A 26,783-nucleotide genomic window follows, 5' to 3' on the forward strand; every position below is an offset into this window, starting at 1 on the left:
TTCCCTGACCCAGCTGTCATTTAGTAACAAGTTGTTCAGTTTCCATGTGTGTGTAGGCATTTTGTTATTTCTGTTATTGTTGAGGTCCAGCTTTATTCCATGGTGATCAGACAAGATACATGGGATTATTTCAATCTTCTTGTATTTGTTGAGGCTTGCTTTGTGACCCACTATGTGGTCTATTTTGGAGAAGGTTCCATGAGGTGCTGAGAAGAAGGTAAATTCTTTTGTGTTTGGGTGTAAAGTTCTGTAAATGTCTGTTAGGTCCATTTGATTCATGACCTCTGTCAGAGACATTGTTTCTTTGTTTAATTTCTGTTTGGTTGACCTGTCCTTTGTTGAGAGTGGGGTGTTGAAGTCTCCCACTATTAATGTGTGTGGATCTATATGTGCTTTAAATTTTATCAATGTTTCTTTCACAAATGTGGGTGCCCTTGTATTTGGGGCATAGATGTTCAGGATTGTGATGTCTTCCTGGTGGAATTTTCCCTTGATGAGTATAAAGTGTCCTTCCCCATCTCTTTTGATTAATTTTGGTTGAAAGTCTATTTTATCAGATATTAGAATGGCTACTCCTGCTTGCTTCTTGGGACCGTTTGCTTGGAAAGTCGTCTTCCAACCCTTTACCCTCAGGTAATATCTATCTTTGTGTCTTAGGTGTGTTTCTTGTATGCAACAGATTGCTGGGTTTTGTTTACATATCCATTCTGTTAATCTGTGTCTTTTTATTGGAGAGTTGAGTCCATTGATGTTGAGAGAGATTAATGACCAGTGGCTGTTAGATCTCTTGATTTTGATGTTGGCTGTGGTCATCAGGTTGTGTGCTTGGTTGCTTTTTGTTTTACTGAAGTGAGGTTATTTATTTCCTGTGTTTTCTTGAATGTAGCTAGCTTTCTTGGGTTGTATTTTCCCTTCCAGTGTCTTCTGTAATGCTGGATTTGTTTGTAGGTATTGTTGAAATTTGTTTTTGTCATTGAATATCTTGTTTTCTCCATCTATGAGGACTGAGAGTTTTGCTGGGTATAGTAGCCTGGGCTGACATCTGTGTTCTCTTAGGGTCTGCATGATATCTGTCCAGGCCCTTCTGGCTTTCATAGTCTCTGTTGAAAAGTCAGGTGTGATTCTAATGGGTTTGCCATTATATGTTACTTGGCCTTTTTCCCTTGCAGCTTTTAGTATTTTTTCTTTGTTCTGTATACTTACTGTTTTGATTATTATGTGGCGGGAGGATTTTCTTTTCTGGTCAAATTTGCTGGGTGTTCTGTAGGCCTCATGTATTCTAATTGGCCTCTCCTTTAGCTTGGGAAAATTTTCTTCAATGATTTTGTTGAAAATATTTTCTGGGCCTTGGAGAAGGGAGTCTTCTTTTTCCTCTATACCTATTATTCTTAGGTTTTGTCTTTTCATATTGTCTTGCATTTCTTGGACGGTCTGTGTCAGGAATTTTTCAGATTTAACATTTTCTTTGACAGATACATTGATTTCTTCCATTGTATCTTCTACACCTGAGATTCTTTCTTCCATCTCTTGTAGTCTGTTGGTTATGCTTACCTCTCTAGTTCCTGTTTTCTTCCCTAGATTCTTCCTTTCCATTATTTCTTCCATTTGTGTTTTCTTTAATTTTTCCAATTCTATCTTCAGGTCTTGAGTTGTTTTGTTTACTTCCTTCACCTGTCTGATTGTACTTTCCTGTTTTTCTTTTAGTTCCTTCAACTCTGTTTCTTTCATTTCATTCAGTGTTTTAAGCATTTCCTTTCTAAAGGCCATAAACTGTTTGGCTGCAGCTTCCTCTATTTCTTTATGGATGGCAATATTCTGTTTGAGTTTATCTTCCTCTATGTCTTTACGAATCTTATTTGTTTCCTCTGTTATCATCTTCATGAGCATACTTGTTAGGTCATCTTCTTGGATTTCAGTTATGGTGGGGTGTCCAGGGCTACTTGCCCCTGGGTAACTGGGTTCTGGAGATGCCATATTGCTCTGTCTTTTGTTGCTTGAGCTTTTACGCTGGCCTCTACCCATTGTGTTATCTTAGGAGTTTGGGGTTATTTTCTGGTGGTTCCTGGGGATCCTGTGGTGGAGAGAATCCCCTTTGCAGAAAGCTGGATTTTCCTGAAGGATGTCTTCTCAGCTTTTTGGGTATAGTCCCTGGATGGCTGGTGTTTTTTCAGGAGTTGCTCACCTCAGGGATATAGACCTGAGTGGTAACTGTGGTCTTTGTTAGTCGAGAGGGTTCTCCTCTCACCCAGGGAAGTCCTGAGGGCAGCTGCCCTGTTTCTGGGTTTCTTGTTGCAAATTTAATGATCAGCTGCTGTGACCCAGTTGGACATCAGGCGCGCCTCAACTGTTTGTGTTTGTGTCTGGAGCACAGCTGAGTGCTGGCGCCTCGGCCCCACTAGACTACTAGACTTTTTCTAGGGAAGGATTGGGTGATTTAGATCAGTACAGTTTCCTTCCTTCCCCATGGATTCTCTGGAGACAAGGACTCCTAGTGTCTTTTTTTGCCCTGGTGCACACTTCTCAGTGTCCGCCAGCTGGCTGGCCACAGAAATTTGCCTGTGCCTGGAGCACAGCTGTGTGATGGCGGCTCAGTCTCTGCCAGCTGTCTGGTGCGCAGAAACTGCCTGTGTCTGCCTTTGTGGCTTTTGGGAGTCTGAGTGGCTCCCTAAGCTGGGTAATTTTCCGGGGACCTTTTCAGGTTGGGGGTGAGCTGAGTGCTCTGAGATCAGACCCGCCGTTTCTATCTCTGGCGGCGAATCAGGTGCGCAGGCAGGCAGGGCTCTGTGCCGGAACCTGGGTCCCCGGCTCTGGCTCCGGGCTGGCTCCTGGGGTGCCCGTGGAACCCGCCCGAGTCTTTTCCAGGGGATGTCTGGGTGACCTAAGGCCGGTCCCAATCGTTTCCTGTATCCTGGGGTTATCTCTCGACTGAAAATTCCAGTCTCTGATAGTGTGGTGCCCAAGGTTCAGTCTGGGACCGTGACCAGAGACACTGGCTTGTGGCTCTGGGCTGGGGCTGGGGCTGGCGGCCGGCAGCCAAGCGTCTGGCGGAACCGGGATCTCTTCCGCGGTTTAGCCGGGTGAGTTAAAAGCTGATTGAATCCCCCACCGTGGGGTATCCTCTCACTTGGGAAACACAATGACTGTGTTTTATGGCCGAGAGTTCTGATTGCTGTTCACTGTGCTGATCCTGCTGTGCTGCTGCTCAGAATGAGAGTCCTCCCGGCGCCGCCATCTTGCCCCTCCTGACAGTGCTACTGTAATCTTTAAGACACCAGCACGTATCTCTCACCCCATCTCACCCCTGCCTTCTGTGGTTGCAGGGCACAGAGCTTGCATATTTGTGTTGCTGCAGCCTCAGGAAACTTGAGATGTTTGAAAACATTTGCTGCTTAAGTGAATGTTAAATAAAATTTCTCTGTCATTTAGGGACTCTCCAAGGTAGCATTTTCTGTTACTGTGACTGTTATGGACAGAATATTTCTACACTGGAAGTTTGGAAGATGCATCCTGCCTGCCATAGTCTTCATTACTCAGGCATTTGCATCTTCAGTTGATCTCACCCCCCTGCCCCCAGGCTTCTTTAGATTCTGTGAGGCCCCTGCTCAAATCTAGAGTATCTGTGGCTTATGTTTCACTAGTTTCCTCCAGGCTGAGGACTTTGTTCTGCGGGACCTCTGCTCACACCTCTCTTGTACTCGACCACTGTATGATGGTCATTGCTGAACACTGGTTGCATTCTCCTTGAATTGTTAGCTTCTGTCTCTTTCTAAGATCCTACACCATTTAATGCATTGTGTGCTTCACTGTGTGCTTCCATGGATACTTATAGACTGAATAAATGAATGAAAAGAATGAATGAGTGAAATGAATGTATATATTTAAAAGTATCTTTTCTTTATTTTTATAATATATAACATGATATTACAGGGTATATAAAGAGCAAAGTAGGGAAATTAAACTATGTATTATACAGTTATTCTTTCCCTTCCTGTGCGCACGCACCTATGCCTGTGTCTGTGTACAAAGCCGCTAAAATTTATTGTACACCATGCCTGTAATTCCAGCTCTAGAGAGCCTTAATCAGGAGGATCACCACAAGTTTAATACTAGCCTGGGCTAAAGAGGGAGCTTCAAGTTTCAGGTGACCTTGAGCTGCCAAGGGGACCCTGTCTCAAAGACAAACAGATGGAAAAACATTTCTTTAACACAAATCCAATGTCTCTCAGAGTACCCACACATTAGATCTCTAGACATACAGTGAGACAGAGTACCTTTAGTATTTGTTTTCGGGTTTTGGCTAGAAAGGTGGGAGCTAGTGGCACAGCTGGCAAAGTTGTTGTAATTAGCACATCATTGAAACTTGTCAAATGTCCTTAGACACTCCTGATGGGCATAAGGAGGAGCTCACAGGTAAAAGGATGTGTGAAGAGGTGAAGCACTGACAATTAGATGCCTGGTGGTGTAAATTACTAAAAGTCTACAGGGTATCAAACAGATCAGCCCGGTACCTAGGAAGAACTCTGTTGCCTTCATTTTCCTTCAGGGCAACTCTAGGCACCTTCACAGAGGCACAAAGGTTTTGACATCCATCAAAAGCCCACTTTTGATGGGATAACACTTTTGAAACTTTGTGTTACACATAATAATATATGTCCCGGTCCACCCCTGTCCCTGCTACCCTTCCTCCTAGTTCTTGTCAGTGTTCTTTGCTCATTCCAATAAAAATCACTATTACATAGTGTCTATATTAGTTTGTGTCACAATGAGCAGAGCACCTGTTAGAAACAGTTTAGTGGAAGAAAGGTGTTTTGTTTTTCTTTCTTTTCCCAGAGTTTCAGAAGGTCCCAGTGCATTGTGGGTGGGAGGCATCATGGTAGGAGTGTGTGGCAGAGGCTGTTCAGATCAAGGTGGACCTGAAGGCAGAGAGCATGCCAAGAGCCAGGGGCTGGCTATATAACATAGGACCCAGAGACAGAGTTCCCAGCCAGGCCACTTCCTAAAGCTTTCATAGCCTCTAACAGCACTCATCTCTGGGGGAATTGTAGATGCAAACTATGAAAATGCCATCTTTTGGCTGTGACCCACCATTATGTAGAACAGGGTCATTTTTAGCTCATTTACACTCATCCTCTGTCTTTACCAATCCTTTACAGTGAAACTTGTTTTTTATTCTGTTAATCAAATAGAACTCTCAAAAACTGATTAGAGTTTCTGTCCTGTTGGCATCATGTCATTTCTATTGTATATTTTTTGTTTGTTTGTTTGTTTTTTAGCTTGAAGGTTTTAAAAGTTTTTCTATTGCATTTCCTGATGCCACATGTTATAAGATGAGGATTTAGTTTGTTCAGAATCTTGCTATAATTCCCAGGTTGCACTGGTCCTCATGATCCTCCTGACTCAGCTCCCTGACTGCTGGATTACAGGTGTGTGCCACCACTTCCTGTTAACAGGAGGAGGTTTATGCTGTTATTTAATCCCTCCTGTTTCGTTTCTTGCCTTTGCCAGCTCCTCTTCTTCACTAATGTGGAGTAGGTTAGCATTTAGATTTTCTTTTTCAGGGAGAGGGCTTGCAGGCACTTTAACGGGACCATTGAACATGGCAAGTATTGAGTGACATGTATGAGGCCCCTTAGCTGGTTAATGCTACTAGAGGCTGAAGTAAGGGTTTTTGACTTGCAATCTAGTGGGATTCCTGTAAATTCAGTTATCTAATGCTTAGTGAGTTCTTTGCTAGGCATTGTATTAGGTGCCAGGTCATATTAAATAATAAGAAATTATTCCAGACAGACCTCACGCTCCACAGTCAAGGAAGGAAGTTTTACAAAACATAACTGGGTTTCAATGCTATTCTATTAAAAAAGAATAGTTATTTAATTATTATTATTTTTTATCCTGTAGGTCAGAGGTTAGGGAAAGTTATAACTAGAAGTGTCAACTTCTTAGATTAATTGACTAATTTAGTATGTGGGTGTGCCTGAGTGTATGTATGTGTGCCACGTGCATCCAGGAGCATATAGAAGCCAGAAGACGGTCTCAGATCCACTGGAACTGGAGTTACAACAGTTGTGCACCACCGTGTGGGTCCTGGAAATCAAACCCTAGTCCTCTGCAAGAGTAGCAAGTGCTCTTAACTGCTGACACATTTCTGTAGCCCCAGAAGTGGCGATTTTAATATACCAAGAAAATAACCTAGTTAACTCATTTATAGTGATGTGCTTTCTAGACAGTCATTTAAATTGTCTATTTCAAGTTCAAATATCAAAGCAAATTGTTTAGAAGTTTACAGCCATATAATGTTTTGTGCATCTGGCAGGATTCTATGGGAGAGTATTGAACAGTTATCAGTTGTCCTTATAGGTTTGTGTAGGATTTTCACTTCACATGCCTGCCTGCCTCCCTCTTTGAAGGTCCTCTGCATGGCAGTTTGTGAACTTTCTTCTTTTTCTGCCTCCTTCAGATTTTCATCACAGTGAATTGCTTGAGTACAGATTTCTCCTCCCAGAAGGGCGTGAAAGGACTTCCTTTGATGATTCAGATTGACACATACAGTTACAATAACCGCAGCAATAAACCCGTCCACAGAGTGTACTGCCAGATCAAGGTCTTCTGCGACAAGGTGAGTAAAGACAAATTTGTCAGAAAGGTTCTGTTATGGCTAGATGTTCTTTTTAATGACATTTCTCCCTTGTCGCTGTTCTCGGCCAACCACAGAGACATGGCAGTCTTTTATTCTCAAGTCCTGTTAGATATTTAGGGAGTCACCAATCCACTGTCCTTTGTCTTGGCTCTTGCTGTTTTCAGTATTTTTACCATTAATTTAATGACTGGCATTGCCCTGGGGCTTAGTTCTCTCAGGCTGATAAAACAAAATACCTGAGGCTAGGTGGTATGAGCAATAGAAATGTACTTTCTACGGAAACCTCAGCGCTATGAGTTCAGTCCCTGTGAGGGACTTCCTGGCTGCCGGTAGGCATGTTCTTTCCTTGTGCTCACATGGAAGAAAAAGAGAAGAGCTCTCCTGTGTCTTTTCACGGGACACTGTCACATCAGGGATCAGCCTCATCACCTCACCAGCTTCACTTCAGCACATGTCGGGTGAAATGAGGGAACCTTCAGTTTGTAGCATACTGTGCTTTGGTCCGAGCGTGCAGCTGAGATGACAGATCTGGAATATCCGCTGGGTGTAGACACTACTGTAGAACACACATTGCAATCTTGGCCATTTGTTGAGTTGCATGGGGCCTCACCTAGAACTTTCAGGACTAGAAACCTTGCCTACAAAATAAGTTCATCATTTCTTACACAGCACACAGTGCTTTCATCTCCATGATTGCTACTATAAACTTTAACAGAATAGTTAGAATAAGAAAGCTTCAACCCTGAAGGTCAGGTACAAGAGATGGTCACAGGTGTGAGCACGTGTACTGATCATTTGACAGCCTGTGTGAGGTCAGCCTCTGTGAGGGCAAGTAACGGAGCCTAAGGTACTCGTTGGAAAGCACCAAGGGGCCTTCTGAGGACAGGGTGTGAGGTGGGCTGGGGGAAAAAATTCTAAAGACCCTAGCTGGCTGGTGTGTGCAAAGGGACTGACATTGCTATGTTGTTTTGCATGAGAAGTTACAATGTAAAGCCCTGATCTAAGGGGAAAACCCTGTTCTGGGCAAAACTGGTAAGAGTAAAATCAGCTGCTGGAGTGGGCAAACAGGTGGCCGGGAAAGAAAAGCACAAAAGAAAATTAAGATAGGAAGGGACACTCTCCTGGTTAGTTTTTGCCACACAGCTGGAGAGTTTTCTCGTAAGAGAAGGGCCAACCGAGAAAATTCCTCTAGCAGATTAGCATGTGTGTAAGTCTAAGGAGCATTTTCTTGATTGATGGGTGATGTGGAAGGGCTTAGCTTACTAAGGGCTTAGCTTGCTAGCCCTGGGCAGGAGATCCTGGGTATATAAGAAAGCAAACTGAGCAAATCTTGAAGAGCAAGCCAGTACGAGACATTTCTTCATGGTCTCTGATTCTGTTCCTGCCTCCAGGTTCCTGCCTTGAGTTTTTCTCCCTCAGTGATGGCCTGCACCTGTAAGAGGAAGTAAGCCCTTTGCTCTCCAGGTTGCTTTTGCCGTGGTCTTTATTGTAACAATAGAAAGCACACAGAAATGTCTATCTATACTCTGTATTTATATACAGAGTAGGCCATCTTATAAAACAGAAGACTAGGGGCTGGCTCAGTCCTAAAGAACACTTGCTGCTCTTGAAAAGGACTCAGATTCAGTTTCCAGTAACTGACAGCTTTACAGCCATTGGCTACTCCAGTTTCAAGGGATCTGGTACCCTCTTCTGGCCTCTGTGGGCACCAGGCACTCATGTGGTGCATGTACACATGTGCAAACAAAACACTCCCCAAAATAAAATGAATAAACCTTAAAGCAACAATAACAGTGCGCTTCTTTGTATTACTGTGTGAACATTTAAGAAGAGGGATTGTAGGTTACAAGCCTCAGGGGAGAACTGTCCTGGCTTCTCATGTTGCCCAAAGTGACTCCGAAAATAGCCCCCCCAAAAAAAAACACATTTCATTAAAAACAAGATTAAGGCCAGACCAACTTCCTTATGAACAGTGAATGAACATCATGAAGCTACTACCACCCAGCAGATGAAAAACAGCCCAATATCTCAAAGTGAGCCAATGAATCTCGCTAACAGGAAGCTTGAAAACCATGTATATGAAGAATAGACCTATGCTTGAGCTCAGGCAAGAACTTGCAATAGAAGCAGAAGTATTCCATAATGTATGAGAAGCAGCTAGTGGCTAGGCCAGTCATAAGGAGGTGCAGGTGGGAAAACAGCGCAGAATAGAAGGAAATTATAAAAGAGAGGAGTGAACATACCACAGACAAGAGCTAGAGATGACTGAATATTTGTAGAACAGTGGTCATTGAGAAGAACAAACCAAGAAAAAAAAACAATAAACTCCCAAGCAACAGAATACAACAAATGCAAAAATGGTACATCAGAACCATGGGAGAGTGTTTATACCGTGCTGGGGGAACTGGCTCAGGAAAACAATATGAAACAACAGCTATCAGATGGGCAGAGTGGCACACACCTTTTAACCCAGCACTAGGGAGGCAGAGGCAGGTGTGTGTCTGTAAGTTTGACCAGCCGTGTCTATGTAGTGTGTTCCAAGACAGCCAGTGAGACTCTGTCTCAGGGGGTTAAAACAAGAAAACATAGCTATCAGACTTTGAAAAGATGAAAACTATTCTTTGGGCATTTAATTAAAGGAAAATAAATAATTAGAAGTGAATAGGGATATTTTTATCATCAAAAATTTCAACAGTAATACTATATCAGGAGAAAATAGTTATCTGAATAGAATAAAGTAAACCAAGGACTTTTTTTCTACCCAATTAACTCCAATGTAAAGAATATAGAAAAACACAAACTTCAAATAAAACATAAACGACAATATAACATCCCAATTCTGGTGAATATTCCTTCTCCCTAAATCTAGTAGAGAATAAACTCTAGACATGGAATGTGAAAGCACAGGTGATATGCTGATGGAGGGCACACAGTTATCTGTAAATCGGAGAGTGCAGACATGTAGCCATCATGTAGCCATCAGTGTGGCCTACTACTACTACTACTTAGTCATAGGATGACTACTGAAAAGCTCAATAAACTGCAGGGAAATGGCTCAGTGGATAAGAGTACTTTTTATGTAAGCACAAGGCCCTAAATTTGAATCCTTACCACTAGTATAAAAATCTGGGCATATTGCATGTGCCTGTAACATTGGGATTGTTTCTGAGGCATGTGGGTGTCCAGCCACTCACTGTAGCTTAAATGTCAAACTTTAGGTTCAATGAGAGACCTGTCTCAAGGCAATAAGTCAGGGCATAATAGAGGAGGACATTCCAAATGCTTCTCTGGTCTCAGAACACACTGAAGGACACTTGCACACAACACACATACATACAAGTGAGGTAACAAAGACAGTGTAATCTCACTGGCTGCTTATAGGTATACACTGGTGACTACTTCAGATTAGATGATGGAGAAGAGAAATGAAAAGAGGCCCGTAGCTAATTCCATGCTACCCTTCATTCTTAAAGCTACACCAGTCTGTTTTAAATTGCCTGTTATAGCAATGAAATAGCACAGGGAGGAATGTGTCCCTGTGAGCCAAGAGAAGTGACAGCAGAGAGGAAATGGTTAAGAGAAGATAATAAAAGCCACTGGAATTGCACTGTAGGCACAGCTGTATAGCCCTTATAGAACCGAGGGACAGTTAGGTAGCCTCCAGAGCCCAGAGGCCATTTGACGCAACACTCAGTGAGTACATACACATGGGTCAAAGGCACTTGGCTGGACTCACGCAGCAGAGGAGCTGGGTCCAGACATAGATCTGTCTCAGTTCAGACTCCTTGAATCAATAGCTAACTGAATGTGAGAGTGACTACTGATCATTCAAAAAACCCAAAACTAAACAAACACACACACAAAACCCCAAACTTGTAGGGAGGAGAGTATTGCACTGTGGTTGTGAGCCTATGTCTTAGAGGAAAAGAGGCTTTAAGGGATAAAATGGGCTCATTATACCAGTTGTTTGCCAATTTAAAAAAAAAAACAAACCTATTTTCATTCAGTTATTTTTCCTTTCAGTGAGAAAGGATGAGAAGGGGAATGTGTACGTTCCCTACCTGCCCCAAAGCTTTGTTTTTGAAGTCACATGGCGGGGCCTTAGGCTAGGAAAAGGTGGTTGGAAAAACCATTTACTTGTATGGCTATGATTTTAAACATTGAAAACCCAGAATGGATCACTCTCATGTACGCTTTGCCAATAAGAAAGGTCACATTCCTAATAGTTCCTGTTTTAAATGCCCTAATGAAGCATGATGGATTGGCATTTTTTTTTCAAGCAGTGAGTGATGACATAGGTTTCTGTATATTGCAGTGTTAAGGAGTGGGGAATGTCAAGAAACTCACATGAAGAAGAGTCTTAGGACCTTGTGGATGGGTTAACTGTAATTGCATCAGCTGCATCAAATTTGCCCTCTTAAATGAAATGGACTTCTTCCCTAAGTGTAGAAGTAATGTTTTCTGGAAGTTTTGGCGACAAGTACTCCTAGGAAATAAAGTGATGCAAGATCTTGGTGGAGGCAGATCTGTCTGTACTGAATGTGTAGTGCTTTTTTGGGTCTTACTGAAATCACAGCTTTATTTAGAAATGAGAATGACAGTTCCCCAAGAGTGTATAATGTGTTTCTAGTTCCTGAAAACTATACTGCACATATATAATTTTTTTTCCAAAAATACGCTTAATTCATTTTATGATCTTGTATAAAACCCCATATGTGGTAGCCACAGCTGGAGCCTAGGTCCTCTGAACTCTGGTGAGGGTTTTCTCAAGGTGGTCCATGAATTCCTGATGAGGTTATTTGATGAACACAGTCTTTCCCAGAGGTTCCAGGATCAAGAAGCTGTAGGACTTGGAGATGGCATGAAAGGTGGCCTTGATGGAGTTGCCCAGGGTGGCAGTGCAGCCCTGTCTTATGTTGGCGGTCACTAATACTGGCCATACTTAGCAGCTTTCTGGACACAGGAGCAGAGATGATGCCAGTGCCTCTCGGTTGGGGGAGACTCAGCAGTGTGGAACCACAGCTTCCTGTCACTCTGCATGGAACAATGTGGGGCTTGCCAATCTTGTTCCCCAACTAGCCTTTCCATACAGAAAGAGTGGAAAGCTTGGCCAAGATGATAGCCCCTCGGGTTTTGATTGGCTATATCCTTGGACCACTTAATACCAGGGCCAACATAACTATTCTAGTCCCCAATAGCAACTAAAGCCTTGAACTGGGTCCTCATTGCAGCATCTACCCTGGCAAGATCTTCAGAATCTCATCTTTTGGGGATGCTCTCAGGAAAAAGCTGATGGTCTAGGATTCCTTAATGGGTGGGGAGAAGAGGTAAATTGTCTCCAGGAATTCTATTTTCAAGTCCTTGACCAGGTGGCCCAGCTTGGTGACAGGGATCCACTCCTTGTCTTTGGCTTTACCTCCAGAAGCCTCACAGCTTCTATTATAAACCTCAGTCCCCAAGGCTACTGCCAAGTCCTCTGCAGAAGCTGTTGTGGCCTTCCAAGCCTGAACCAGAGGTATTCTGCATCATCCACTGTTTGCTGTTTTCCTGAAGAGGAGGATGATATAGATAATTCTTAAACAATTCTTTCTTGGCTATTCTCAGAAATAGCACAAATAAAACCATTCTTTAAAAGTAAAATTTCTTGGGCTGTACCCATTTTTATTGGTTACTTTTCTCGTGCTAAGATAAAATGCCATATGGGTCCAGAGGGTTGAGTTTATCATGGCAGGTGAGGCATAGCAGTGTGAAAGTAAGCATGAAAGTAGGAGCAGGAAGATGAGATGCAGGCATAGTGCAGAGAGAGAAAGTGGAGTGAGGTTTTAAACTCTCTTAAGCCCACCCCCAGTGATGCACTTTCTCCAATGAGCCTTTCTCCAATGATGCCAGCTTCCCAGGCATCACCACCAACTGGGGACCAAGTGTTTGCATACCAGGCTCTGGAGAATGTTCTCATTCAGGTCATTGCACTATCTGTCTGAGTTAGCCGTCTAGCACTGGGATAAAGCCCATGACCAAAAGCAGCAGGTGGGAGAGTGGGCTTGTTTCCTCTTATTCTTCCAGGGCACATCACAGAGTGAAGGCAGGGAAGGAGCTCACAGCAGGAACCTGGAGGCAGGAACTGAGGCAGTGGTTATGGAGGAGAGCTGCTTACTGACTTGCCCTGCTCCTGCACACCCCCTCTCCCCGGCTTGCTCAGCTTGCTTTCTTAGATCCAGGAGCCTGTGCCATGGCCGACACCACTGCCAGCAGGCTGGGCCTTTTCTCATCCATCAAGAAAATGCTCCACAGGCATTTTCTCAGTTGAGATTCTCTCCTATGACTTTAGCTTGTGTCAAGTTGATCAACAAACAAATAAAACAAAACAAAAACACAGCAAACTAACCAGGGCAATATTCAGCATGATGAGTGTTTTTCACATGACACTAATACTTAAAAATAACACAAAATTTGACAATGAAAAAATAATTTGTATAATTTTGGGATGTGTCTTGAGTGAACTATAATTTATAGGGGTAGATAATACATATTTGTATGGAATACTGAATTACACATAGCTTCCAACACATGGCAAAGTGCTCTGTATGTATCTAAGAAAAAATGTTGCCATTTCCCACTCCAAACTTGAAGTTGGTTTGAGCAAGGTGTTATTGGGGGCATTTAGAATTGATTTCTCTTTGTTTAAACACAAAGGCTCTACAAAAATCTGTGTTATTTTGATGAGTTTTTTGTAGCCGGTGTATCTATATTTCTCTATGTTGTCCCTCTTGCTGTGGATTTCCATGGCCTGTAAGTATCAATGACACCTCAAAATTTAATGTAAAATAGCATAAGAACGGCTATTTCTTTGGTAGTTTTTGGTATGAAAGGTGCATTGTGATTGTCTGAGTCCTATCTATGGAAAACAGCAGTGGCCCATCCTTCAAGAACTCCCTCCAAAGCCATGGTGCTCTTGCTGAACCCAAGTCCTCACTGTATCCTAGTCTTGTCTGGCTTTCTGCTCTAAGTCAGTAAGACCAGTAAGAGTCAGTGTGACCAAAAGTGTATTTGGTTTGTCTGAAGGGTGCAGATTACTGGGTGCTTTATGTGGTGTGTGTCACTGTTTCCTAAACAGACTGCAAGGAAAGAGACTGTTAACATGGACCTAGGAAGCAGGTTTGGCTTGGTGTCCTGTGAATGTCACCTGTGAATTGTGAATTCATGGTGTACTTGAATTCTGCTGAAGCCAGAATGGAGGAAGCTGTGCTGGATACCTTTCTGGGATCAGGAGAGGAAAATAGGTTAAGAAATGGCCCAAAAGAAATATGAACAGCAAATGATGCTGACACCAGGGGCAGCTGATCAGGTAGTGGAGCAGGAGAAGGCCTTGAATTTGGCTAATAAGAAGTCAAATTACAAAGAACAGGAGCACAGAAGTGAGTGAATGCATGTTTCTCCTACGTGGTAGAGTGAGCACCATCTCTAAGCATACAGGGAAATACGATAATTTCATGTGCAGAGTGATCCCGCATCTTTGTGTGGCTACAAAAATGCCCCCTTTATTTCTTCCTGTGATGATTTTTGAAAAAATTCATAACCATAGGCAGAGGAAAACTTGCCCTGGGAAGTGGCACTTGCCTGAAAGCTGTCTGTGCCTAGGAGCGGACGCCATGGGCCAGTGCTTAGGCTGTTCTATTAATAGCACTGAGCTACCCAGCAGGTGACACTGGGCCAGAGAACTCAGCCTGTTCTTTCCCCATGGATTCAAAAGCCAAGTTCATGGAGTAGGCATGAGACAGGAAGAGGCAGCAATCCGATGAGCTGGCCTTACAGGTCAGAATGTAGCATGAAGATCTGTGAGTGTTCTCATTTCGCTGAGGCAGGAAGCTTCCTGGCTTCCTCTTCCCATCTTCATGCTGTGTGTGAGAGAGAGAAAGAAAATGAGAATATTCTTTTATGCTCTGAAAACATACCTTGCTTGGTCTCTGTTTTCCCCATCAGGGAGCAGAAAGAAAAATCCAAGATGAAGAGAGAAAGCAGAATAGGAAGAAAGGGAAGGGCCAGGCCTCCCAAACCCAGTGCAACAACTGTAAGTCAACCCCTCCCCAATGCTGATTGTAGCCAGCAGGGTCCTTTGAAGAGACAGAAGAAGCTGGCTACAGGGGAAGGTACGAAGGCTCCAGGTGTGGCCTGCTTTGCCCCTACAGTGCAGACAGGGGCAGCGTTGACATGGAAAGCAAACAGAAATCCTCCGCGGTACACACAGGACAGCTGGAAGTGGAGGAGCCTTCTACCCTCATTGTACTTCCCAGAATCCCATGCTCTTTTTGTTTATTTGGGCCTGGGGAAGGGCATTTGAAGCATAATCTAGGCTGCTGGGAAAGCTTTGGGGGAGGATCATGGACTTGGCTGACAGTGTTCATGTGTGCATAGCCCTGTTCTGTGGTTGTTGTGGTTTCATGCAGCCTCTGACGGGAAGCTGGCCGCCATACCTTTACAGAAGAAAAGTGACATCACGTACTTCAAAACCATGCCTGACCTGCACTCGCAGCCCGTGCTCTTCATACCAGATGTTCACTTTGCCAACCTGCAGAGGACTGGACAGGTACTACTTTTGCTCACAGCCTCCTACTGCCCTCCTCAGGGTGTGCTGGTGTGTACGCAGAATAGGCCACAAAAATAAACTCAAGCAGCAGGGGAATGGCAACACAAAAAGTAGGTTTTTACAGAAAACATTGTCTTGGGAGGAAATACTGGCATGCTAAGGCAAAGAAAGGTGTGAGCTGTTATTAGAACATTGTTGACAACAGGACAGGAGAGAGCTCCTCATCTGCCTGTTCAAGTTGTGGTGTCTGTGAAGCAGACTCGGTCAGTGCACATATCGCCACCTAGTGGTGAGAGGTAAAACTGTTTCATACATTTCATACATTTGCCCAGAGGAGAGAAATTAAGATCTTGTCAACAATTTTTTTCCTTAGCAAATTAGTAGTTCTCATTGAGTGGATAAATCATTAGTCATCTGAGGGAAAAAGAGTGTTAGATCTTCCTTCAAAAACACAATAGCCAAGTCCTATGGTTATATCTACAAATGAAATGAAGGATTGGAAATCAAATAAATATTCAATAATTAAATCATTATGACAGCTTAGTTTTGTGGAAGATTATGCAGACACTGAAATTTAATGATGAAAACTATGCATCCACAGGAGAATTAATTATGATTTTGTTCAATAAAAACTAAAAGGGTACTGATGTGCTGGGTCTAGCACTCCAGTGCTGACGGAGCTGAACTGGAGCTTGCTCAGGGTTTTTCCTGTGCTAACTGAAGACTGGTCCTCTATAAGGGAAGGTTTACAGAATTCTCGGGTGATGCTGATGTTATTTCCTTTACTCTTTAAGGTTACTTCTCCCAAGGGAGAAATGAAAACTGGAGAAGAAAGAAAAGATGTTTCTTAGCATCAGCCCGAGTTTGTTTTGGCCATACTAATTGGGACTTTAATTTTGCCTCGTTTTGTTTTCTTTTGAATCCAGAATCCTTAGCTAAAAGGATTGTTTTGAGAAATAGGAGCATTATGACAAACTCAAGTCCCCTCGCATTCTAAGTGCTGGGACTTGACATCAGCCTGATTTCTCAATCTTGCAGCTTCTCCTTTTTCTGGAGAATGTTTTATATAGTGACAAGGCAGCTGTACAAGCAGAGGATCATGGTGTATGTGGGGGGTTGCATGTGTGCATATGCATGAGTGTGTGTGTTTATTTGTTTCTCGGTTCATGATATAATATGATAATAAATATATTCATACTTTTTGCATGGAGTACATTTCTACTAAAATTCATTTTAACATTTCTATCTTGTCTTATTACATAGGAACCAATATATAAGAGGAAAGAATATGAATATTGTATCTTTTCCAGAAAAGACAGCCAGCAAGGCTGTGTGTGAGAGAGAGAGATGGTTGCCTGCATGTGGCACCACTGTCTGCAGGATACTTCAGTTTCTCTAATTCTGATTGTGCTTGCCACTGCTCGTTCCTAATGACACTTGTCCTTGGAGATCTTCCTTTTGCCACATGACCTTTAGAGCATGAAGAGAGTTAATGAATGAAAAACTGAAATAAAAAGAGGAAGATGTGGCTCCCCTTAAAGTGTGGAGATTTTTATTGTATATGTAAAGGACAAAGCAGGCAGAGGGAGGAGTCCAGGCTGAACATGGCCAGCTGACTAAACGGGCAAGGAGAGAGAAGTAAGAGAGAAGCCAAGAGCTGCCACCAGGTTCAAGAGGCAAAGAAAGCCAAAATGGCTGAGTTACATGCTGTTGGAACAGGAAGTCCAGCCAAGAGAGGAGTGTAGGGGAGGGGTTGGGGTGAGGTATGTTGAGAGGAGCCACAGGTCCTGAGGGATGCTGGCCCGATTTGATATGTGAAATAGGCATCCCAGTTAAATATTTGTCCACCAGTTTCTTTGCTGACAGTTTACCCTTACATTTCTGTGGTGATGGGAAACCCCCATCTGTGGTGTGGTAAGCCCCCTTTGACGAACAAACACCCGGGAGCCAGCACAGCCTTTCTAAAGAATGTGTTTAGATCTTACCAACAGATTTTCTTATTGTCAGGAGCAACATTTGGCAGAGAGCCAGAGTAACCTGATCAGATCAGACCAGCTTAAGCTAGAAATAGTCACATTTCTGAATTTACTTTATAAAATCTAACACACACACCATTGCTAATCAAATGTATCTTTTTTCCTCTTCACAGATAGTTTGTACAGTCAGACAACTCATTCAGATTTCTGTTTTATCCTGTCTGACATGAGCCTCTTGTTTTCCCCACGGGTGTATTACAACACAGATGACAAACGAGAAGGGTAAGAGCAGTCCTTCATTCTAAGCACATAATGTTTGTTTGTGGGGTGGCAATGCACCTTCCCAGCCTGGGCCGCCCTGGGCAGGAGATGGGACCTTCCCATGTGCTGTGACCTAGAACGGAGAGAGGGGCAACAGGTGGTCACCTTTTCCTGCAAGCCCATCTTCTGTGCCTTCCCTTTCTCCCTGTGATCTGCCTTTGACTAAATGGTAATTTTGCAAATGTGGCCCATCCCTTCTAGTGCACTGTTTGTTGAAATCTTTCTGATAGCTCTTGCTTCCCATCGTTTCATCTCAGCACAAGATCTGGTTGAGAGTGTAAAAGCCTTTCCTGCTTTCAAAACTGCCCGGGACACAAACAGCTCCTGAAGCCTTACTCAAGGTGTTGAATGGGGCCTGAGTAGATTGAGAACCTGTTCACTGCCCTGTGGGTTTGGGGTAGGAAGTTGTCTTCTGTATCTTCCAGATGTGTCTCTCTGGCCCCATCTTTGCAGAGAATATATGCCCACCTATAAATGTTTAGGGGCAGCTAACTCTTCAGTGTAGTTTCTTTCCTTAACTCATTTTATATACTCAGAAGCTTGCAGGTATGAAAGGGCTGTTTTAAGGTCACGAGATGACTCTTCTAGGACACAGTAATGTTGGTAGCACATTCTCACGGGGTAGGTGTTGAGCTGCCTTCTATTTGAATATTGCCAGTGACGAATGCTCTCTGCATATGAGGAAGCTCATTATATTATTTCTAAGAGCTGGGTGGTTTCAGCTTTTAGAGTTTAAAGGAGGAAAACTGTACTTTGGCTTATTCTTTTGGAACAACATAGGGCAGAGGCAGGGGCAGATGCCAGAGCTGTTCCTCTGTGGCCTCTGCCAGTTAGAGAATGTCATTTAGGCTTCCAGTCTCTTGAATGACACTGCCTATGTTTAGTATGATCTTCTCTGGTTAATTAATTCTTTTTGGAAACATCCTGACAAACATACCCAAGAGTGTGTTTTACAAATCTTCTTAGGGTCTCTCATTTCATATTGGTTAACAGTTGAGATTATCATAGCACGTTCTCTCTGATAACAGTGTTCAACTTCTGTCCATTCACTCCTGCTCTGTTCTCTGGATAAGCCTTTTCCACCCTCAACATTCAAACTTCTATTCTTCCCTGAAACTGTTCTTAGTTAAAATATAATTTTATCTTTTAATATCTTAATTTCTCTCATGGGAGACTACTAAATTTATACAACAACAGCAAAAAAGGAGCATTTTGCCTCTGTGTAGGTTTGTGTACCAGTTGCATGCCTATTGCCCATGAAGGCCAGAAAATGGCATTGAATCCCTGGAACTGGAGTTACAGATGATTATGAACTGTGCTATGGATGCTGGGAATTAAACCCAGGCCCTCTGGAAGAGCAGCCAGTGCTTTTAACCTCATAGTTCTCCAGCCAGTTTTGTTTTCTTTTTATTTGCTTTTGTTTTCTGAATACATGTGTTTAGAACCTCCTGAATTGCAGATTATGTTGGGAACTCTCTTATAATCCAAAGGCTATATTTTTCTCTTAAAGCAGGCTAAAACCACATTCATTCCTTAACACGTATTTTATGCTTATTGTTTGCATTAGTTGTGTATACCTAACATCCCAAGATAAATTTCCTACAAACCATAGTCAAACTTTCCCATTCCTATGTAAAACACTTCATAATTGGTGAAGGAAGTATAGTTGATATTGCTGGCTTTATTCCTGAAGCAGAAGTTTTCAAGTGACAGACCAAGGGCCAGATCTTCTTTTGGTGGGGGTGGGGGTGGGCAGGGTCTCAGTCTGTAGCCCTAGCTGCCTGGAACACACCATGTAGGCCAGGCTGGCCTTGAGCTCACAGAGATCTTCCTCCTGAGTGCTGGGATTAAAGGTGTGTACGCCACACAGCCTCAATCACCCATTTTGAATGGTCTACAGACTAAGATGGTTTCAATAGTTTAAAAACCTCCAGTGAAGACTGGCATTACATGATCAGTGATATGAAGTACACCCGAGCCTCTGCAAGGAATGTTTTTCTGGAACACAGCTGTATTAGTTCCTTCATGTGTTCTCTATGGTTTCTTTGGTGATACAGCAGCAGAATTGAGTGTTACAGTAAGAATCTGAAAAACCTTTGCTGCTGGGCCCTTTTTAGACAAAGTTTGCCACCTTCCGTCTCAGAGGAAGACACTCTCAAAGGAATTAAATTAAATAACCCCCAGGCTGCTTAGGACTGGAACTTGTCCAGGACCAAATCTCTAAAATCAGTTGTAAATCCTTTAAGTATTGATTAGAAAGACAAGCATAGTGGCTCATGCCTCTAGTCCCAGAAATCGGGGATCTGAGGCAGGAGGATCAAACGTTTTGGCTAGCCCAGTCTGTCTAGAAAATAAAAACTCCCATTTCAAAAACAGAAATGGGTAGTTTGTTCTTTTTATCTTGGGACAGAAATAATCAAATTTCAGTTGGTTGGAACAAACAAGTGATTAGACCTATGAATTCTAATCTTTAAATCACATATTTTATAAAGAGACAGCATGGCGTCATGAAAAGAATGTTGGCTTGAGCTCAGGAAGCCAAGTCCATCCTCTGGACTGTTGTTTATCCACATGAAGCCTCATCCAGCCTTCCTGTCCCTAACCTCCATGTCCTCAGGTCTATACTGAGGGTGCTGTAGAAGGCTCTCTCTCTTACATCCCCAGCATTTGGCATTTTGCTTAGTGGTATTCCTGAGATAAAGTTCACAGGGAGTGTTATAAAGGGGAACTTTAGGAGAGTGTGAAGTGATTGTGCAGACCCATCAGCCTGTCTTTTGCAAGCTAAGTGGCCAGTGACCTACCTGTAACTCCACTGGTCTCTCCATAAGAATTGCCTGTGTTGTTGCGTAGTCATCCATTCCAAGGACAGCCATGACCTGTACTTCCATACATCTCTGATTGAGCAATGTGGGCAGGTTAGTGCCTCTGTGTTAATGCATGCTGGGTCCTTGGCTATTGCTATATGTTAAAGTAATAGCACTCCCTGGATACCTTGGCTAGGTTCTGAATGCTTTTATGTGTATTCTTTTCATAATAGGAAATCTGGGAGATTTCCTATTATCTCCCAGATTTCCTATTATCTGCCATTAACAGTGAGGAAAAAGGCCTTGAGAAATTTGGAAACTTCTTCAAAGTTGTCTAGCTGGTACATGATAGAAGCACAGGTTGAGCCAGTGCCTACCCATAATTCCCAGCACTCACCAATGTGCCTCCATTGCCCCGTTTCCTCAATTCTAGACCCATGCATGGCTGAGGGGAAGGCACAGGGGTGGGGGCTGGGCATATCCTATTGTGTAAGCTTTCTGGTCTTTACCAAGGCCTAACCTTGTTTCATCTCATGAGCTCTCCTGGCAGGGCAGACAGATCTCAGAGCTCTGAGGACACCGTGTGTGCTCATCTAGCCCTGAGGAGGTACTAACATCAGTGGCATTGTCACAGCAGCCATCAGGACGATGGATCAGGCCAAGCTTGTGATTTTGAGTTAGCTTCACTGTTTGCGGTAGTTAAAGAGGCTGGAGAATAACCCGCAGAGTTTGTCTGTGCCTTGTGCTCTCCAGAAGTTTCACCATAAGTCCTGGTAGCTTTGTAGCCTTCTCCATCCTTGCTCTTGTATCAGACCTAACATTTCTCAGGATTTTTTGGATGAATCTTAATATTGTTTATTGCTTCCAAGGGTCTTGTTTTCCTTGTGATTAACCCCACAAGCCTATGGCTGAGTATGCTGCTGGCCCTGGGTTTTTCTAACTGATGGCCTCGTGATGGAGATGATGTCAGGGAAAGCTCTGCTCTGTTGCTTTCTGATCCTTTGAAAATGATTATATAGTGTCACTGAGCTGGGCACAAGAAGGCCTTCAGCCTGCATTCTTCTCATTAGAATGCGGGCAAGTCATAGCTGCCTTGTTTGGTTTTGCTTTGAAAAATAAATGAAACTACTGGATTCATAACATATAAAACTTACTGACTCCTACTGGGTTTATAGATTTGAAAGTGTTTGGCCTCCCAAGAGAAATGTGGTTTATCTGAGATACTATTTTAATGACAAAGCCTGCTGTGGCTTGGATTAAGTTGTTCTCAAAAGTCAACTGAACTGGAAAAAATATAAATGAATCTTACTTTGTGAAGCAGCTTGACTCACACAGCATGAGAAGGTATCTGATAACATTTCAGGCAATTTACCAGTTATTAACCTAATAGTGCCTGGCTGCTATGTGTATGGATTTTTTTTTTAATCTTCTAGTTCTAAGTTCATGGTCACTAGTTCATGGTCACTACTATTACAGTTCTAAGTTCTTGGTCAGTTCCAAGAGGAGACAGTATCATGCCTGCTTTTATGACAAAGCAGCAAGGGCAAGGCAGAGGCAGCAGTGTTCTAAAAGTTCTTTACTGCCTTCAGGTGAGACCTGAGTCGTAGTTTTTTCCTTAGCTGTTTCTACTGTTTGACATAGAGGAAATAAAATAAGATGGCTCTTGATAGGCTATCCTCAAAAGCATCTCAGATTTCTTGGGTAGCTCTTTCATGAGATGGTTCCCTTGAAGGTGGCACATGCGAATAGCCTTTTTTCCTATTAGCTGAATCACAGTGTGGAAGGCTGATAACACATTTGAGCCTTCTGTCATTGTGGACACAAGGGCTAAGATTGTTCTTATTCAGCTGCCTCAGAGTGCTCAGGACGTAAGTGAGCAAGGCGGAGATGTGTGTTAAGAAACTCAGTTGGCTGATGCTCCCTTTGGAGGTAAATTAAGTACCGTTGGTTTTAGTGATATAAGCTTCCAACATGGATAGGAATGTTTTCAGACTGTCCCAGGTAGTGTGCATGTGCTTTTATAAGCTGGGTCCCTACCAACCCGACTTGGGAAGTGTTGAATGGCTCTCTGGTGGCAGGAAGCTCACTCAGGCAGGAGTCACAGTTTTGTGTTGCCCGCAGGACTGGGGTTAATTACTGTGTCCATCTCCTATGTGAGACCAGGAGGTAGTGAGCTGTTTGCTCTGGGTGGAAAATCTAGTCTTCTCTGTTCTTGCCCTCAGCCTGTGATCATCAGCATCTTCATTGTCTTCATCTAGCACTTTGGTGGTGCTTCCCCTCAGTCCCCGACACTCATGGAATTCTCCCGGGAGCCTCCTGTAAATTTAGCATTTTTATTATTTTTTAAACCATGTGTGCATTGCATGTGGGTATGTACACGTATGTGCAGGTGTTAGTGGAGGTCAGATGCATTGGATCCCTCGGAGCTGGAGGACAGAAAGCTTAGCCCCCTGCCATGGTGCTAGGAACCTAACTCTGGTCCTCTACAAGAGCAGTGTACAGCCTTTATTGCTGAACCACCTCCCCAGCCTCCTTTTAAATTGTATTAAAGTAATTAATTTTTATTTGCACATAATATTTGTACTTATTTATCTGGTGTGGTACGATCACTTGACAGTGTAAATAGTGTATACTGATCAATTTGGTGTAATTAATACTTCTAGTTCCTCAAATATTATCATTTCTAAGTCAACAGCCTCCTTTTAGGAGACTGAGGAGCAGGGAAGTTGAGCAACATGCCAAATTTGTACAGTAATAAACTACAAAGCAGGGATTTTAAATCCATCGAGGTGGTCTGACTGCTGAAGTCCTGTCCTAACCATTCTGCTAAGTGATTGCTAGACACTGCCTCATGGGCTAGTCTTCAGAGAAATGATCATTTTCTACAAGTCTGCATCTACGCCTGAGACTAAAGAATTGTAAATCTCCACTTTTCTGATTTCTCTTCTAATTCCCTTAGTCTGTCTGGAAAGCATAAGAACTTTGAAAGCAAATGCAGAACTGACTCCAGAGAGAATGTTCTGGTCTCAGTGGAGTGGGTTGAACCTTCACTGTGGCAACCAGGAAAGGGAGAACTGTAGGAAGCCAGGACAGTCTTCAAGAGAGGTCTGTTGAAGTGGCCTGTGTTGTCTCCTGTCGGGAGCTCACCGTGGATGTGAGAGGCTGCTGCAACTTGGGTGCCATCAGCTTTTCCGTGGTCCTGACCTTCTGAACAGAAAAGGAGAGGCAGGCTCAGCAACCTCCCTTTTGTGGCTCCATCTTTCTCCCTCAGTGGGGATGGTGGTGTAGAGCCTGCAGGGGAGGACAGGTTAGTACCCTGTGGTGTGACACTCTCTGATGTATTTAACCATTTCTGCCTGTCTTCTCCAGCAGCAGCGTCCTTGTTAAACGGATGTTCAGGCCCATGGAAAAGGAGTTTGGTCCGACACCGTCTAAGCAAATTAAAGAAGAAAACGTAAAGCGAGGTATCTCTCCTTCCTGTGTGCCACTGGTGTGAAGGTTAGGGAGTGTCTTGTCAAGAACTCACTCCCTGAGACTGAACCATTCCCAATCCTGGTGGGCTTTCCCTCATATGGGAGGTTACAGGCTTTTCCATTACAGGCCTTGGAGGAACGGTTATGTGGCTCCCAACTCCTCCAGCAGGGAAATACATAGTTCAGAGGACATTGGCTCTGTGAGTGCGTCTCATGAACCAGTGATTCAGAGATATTCAATAGATAAAACAATTAACAACAAAAGGTTGGGCACGGCCATATGAGATGGTGGCTCCCAGTTCACCATCACTTGTTTTCACCTCCATTCCTTGGTGTCTTTTCCTCCCTGACTTTACTTAGGAATAGGGCAGAGTCATAGGGAAACCAGGAGTCACACTGGTGTGTGGAATTATATTTACAGCCTGGTAGCTGGTCCAATAACTATTTTTCAAAGCTTGTGAAACTGCCACCAAAATTGCCACTACAAATTGTATTGGCCTATAAGTAAAAGTTAAGGTATGGCTTCTGAAACTTTGAATTCAGACACAGAGGGCGCTGTAACCTACCAGCGGTAAGAACCACCTCCACGCTACCTCCAAGAGCTTCTCTTTGGAGAAGGATGGAGACATCACTGGGCCCTTGCTCTTAGCAGGTGCTTGGCTCGGGTATTGAGGGTTAGTGGCAGCTCCTACTTGTCAGAAGTCGCTCAAGAAGAATGGTGACAGTTAACAGCAAAGCCATCGTTACAGGTTGTTTTTCCTTTGCAGCCACTTGTCAGGGTAACTGGGTCAGAGTCATTTTGGGGCTCCACAAGAGGCTGCCTGCCTTTGGCTGTGTGATGTCTGGGATGTTCAGTGCTGGTTCCTGTTGTGGTTGGCAGGATTGTTGCCATTGGTACACCCCAGAATAAATCTAATGAAAACTGGCTCTGTGGGCAAGCCCTCTAACGGTCTGGAGCCCAGTATGGCCTCTAGGCTAGCTGTCAGCAAGCCTGACAGGGGAAGGCTGAGACTGCCCCACCTGCTCAACAAAACAGAACAAAATGAAGCACCTGAGCTCTTACCAGCCACCCCTGAGCAACAGGAAAAGCAATGGTTCAAGCTGAGGCTATTTATTAGTAGTGCTAATTTTAATAGAATGTAATCTCTCTAGGGTCATCCTGATGGAAGTTGCTCTTTCCCTCTCTTTCTGTTGTTGAGAGCTTCAAGAAGTTACAGAATTTCCATCAAGTAATAGCTACCAGTATGTCTTCCTCTTGAGTTTACTCTTCCTTATCTGGATGTAGCCAGGGTCCGCATTCTAAGTATTTTTCTCACACTGTTCACATTGCCTCCTTTTCTGATAGCCTTTGGGTTCTAGGCAGCTTAACTGACATGGAAGTGATGCAGGATTGCTTCAAGGGACTAAAGTTGTAAACTTGTAGGAAATGCAGTCAGTCTGCATATTTACTCGGCACTTCTGTTTTGATGTTTGATAAAGAAGGCACCAGTGCCCAAGTCTGCCTCTCTCCTTCCTCTGCCTCTCCTCCCGTTACCACAGTCACCGCAATCTACCTGAACATTCACAGGCCACAGAAGGGAGTTTGGGCAGAACCCCTGTCAATGTGGCCTTTATATGCACAGCTTTAAGAATGCCTTTGTGACGGAGGGGGAGGGGAGACATGGAGTTTGGATTTGGCTGATTTCATTTCCCAGTCCTGCCTTTGTTTTTCTGCCGATGGTGATGGTAGCTAGGTGGATTTAAGATGATAGTTGAGATGTAGGCTCACCAGTGTTTTGCTGTTATTGTTTTTGCCTGGGGCAGTTTTCCCTAGTGTGGACAGATGAGGGGTTTCAGCTTTTTCTTCCCTTGGGTGGGAAGTTATGCTGCTGCCAGAGGATAAAAAGAGTAGCCCTCTGGAATGCCGGACTGCACCTGAATGACAGTGGCCAGTTTTTTGTTTGTTTGTTTGTTTGTTTGTTTGTTTGTTTTGTTTGTTTTTGTTTTCTGGAAGCTGCCCTTTCAGCATGATTGCTGGAGTGGTGGGCACAGGAGGAGGACTCAGTGGTCAGGGGAAGCAGAAGCAAGGGTGACCATGTTTGTGGGACCCCACAGGTGCATCTTAGCCTCCCGAGGTCCATTTACATTGCTGAGATCGGCAGTGCCTGCCCATCTTAGCCTGCACACTCCCCAGTTCAGAGCTCTTACAGAGAAGTGAAAGGAAAAGCTATGCCCTCGCTGGAGGGCACAGGGGCCACACCTACTTCCTGGTTGCTTCTGTAGGTTGAAGACTGAGCCTCTCTGTGTGCTGGGCCTAGATGAAGCCTACCACATGGACCTTATTTCCCAGAACTGGCAGCAGGCACCTATGTGCTGGATGCTAGTGTCCTACTTCACAGATTATCCAGACAGGGAAAGATTAAGTCATTAGGGTCACAGCAGGGGCTGAGCTGGACTTGCACCCAAATCTGTGATTCTCTGCATCCTAAGTTCTTCCTGGACTGTCCTAGGTGCTACCCTGGTACCCTTCCAAGCCTGTGCAGGAGAATGTCTGCCTGACCTTCTCTTCTCCTGGTGTCATTCCTTTCTAGATTTGGTGCTTCTATGCTCTTCACAACTCAGAGATACTTGAGTATCTTAGCCTTCTCCCTCACCTCACCATGGTAGGAGCTGTCTGGAAAGCATCCTCTTTTTGGCTCTTTCTTTATGACTCTCACAATGGTGTCTAGGTCATCTGGTACCTGCCTGTCTCTCCTAATGGACCATAAACTCCCTAAAGGCAGAGAATGGGGTCTATTAGCTCTCTGCCTCAACCTCAGCTCTTGGTATATACAGCCTATGGCACCCAGGAGCCTTCAGTGGTATTCACTGAATGAGCACAGGGAACAGTAGTCATGAGGAGACTGTGTGCCTTTCTTGAGAAACTAAAGTGTGGATCTAGGTGTCAGAGCTGGTACATCCCAGTAGTCATTGGCCTTTTGGCAGAGCAGGTGGTGTCAGCTTGAGACT

At 43.7% G+C, this 26,783-nt stretch overlaps 1 protein-coding gene across 1 annotated transcript in view; it reads left to right on the forward strand.

Moving 5' to 3' along the window:
• Window positions 1-26,783, forward strand: part of LOC132653796 (grainyhead-like protein 2 homolog) — a 60,013-nt gene that overhangs the window by 21,052 nt on the left and 12,178 nt on the right. Inside the window, exons 3-7 of the mRNA XM_060383222.1 lie at window positions 6,458-6,616; window positions 14,618-14,705; window positions 15,082-15,220; window positions 17,447-17,479; window positions 23,692-23,786. Of these exons, the coding sequence (XP_060239205.1) occupies window positions 6,458-6,616; window positions 14,618-14,705; window positions 15,082-15,220; window positions 17,447-17,479; window positions 23,692-23,786 (514 nt within the window). The remainder of the gene's footprint in view (window positions 1-6,457; window positions 6,617-14,617; window positions 14,706-15,081; window positions 15,221-17,446; window positions 17,480-23,691; window positions 23,787-26,783) is intronic.

This window comes from Meriones unguiculatus, chromosome 4 (genome assembly GCF_030254825.1).
Source record: "Meriones unguiculatus strain TT.TT164.6M chromosome 4, Bangor_MerUng_6.1, whole genome shotgun sequence".
Taxonomy (NCBI): domain Eukaryota; kingdom Metazoa; phylum Chordata; class Mammalia; order Rodentia; family Muridae; genus Meriones; species Meriones unguiculatus.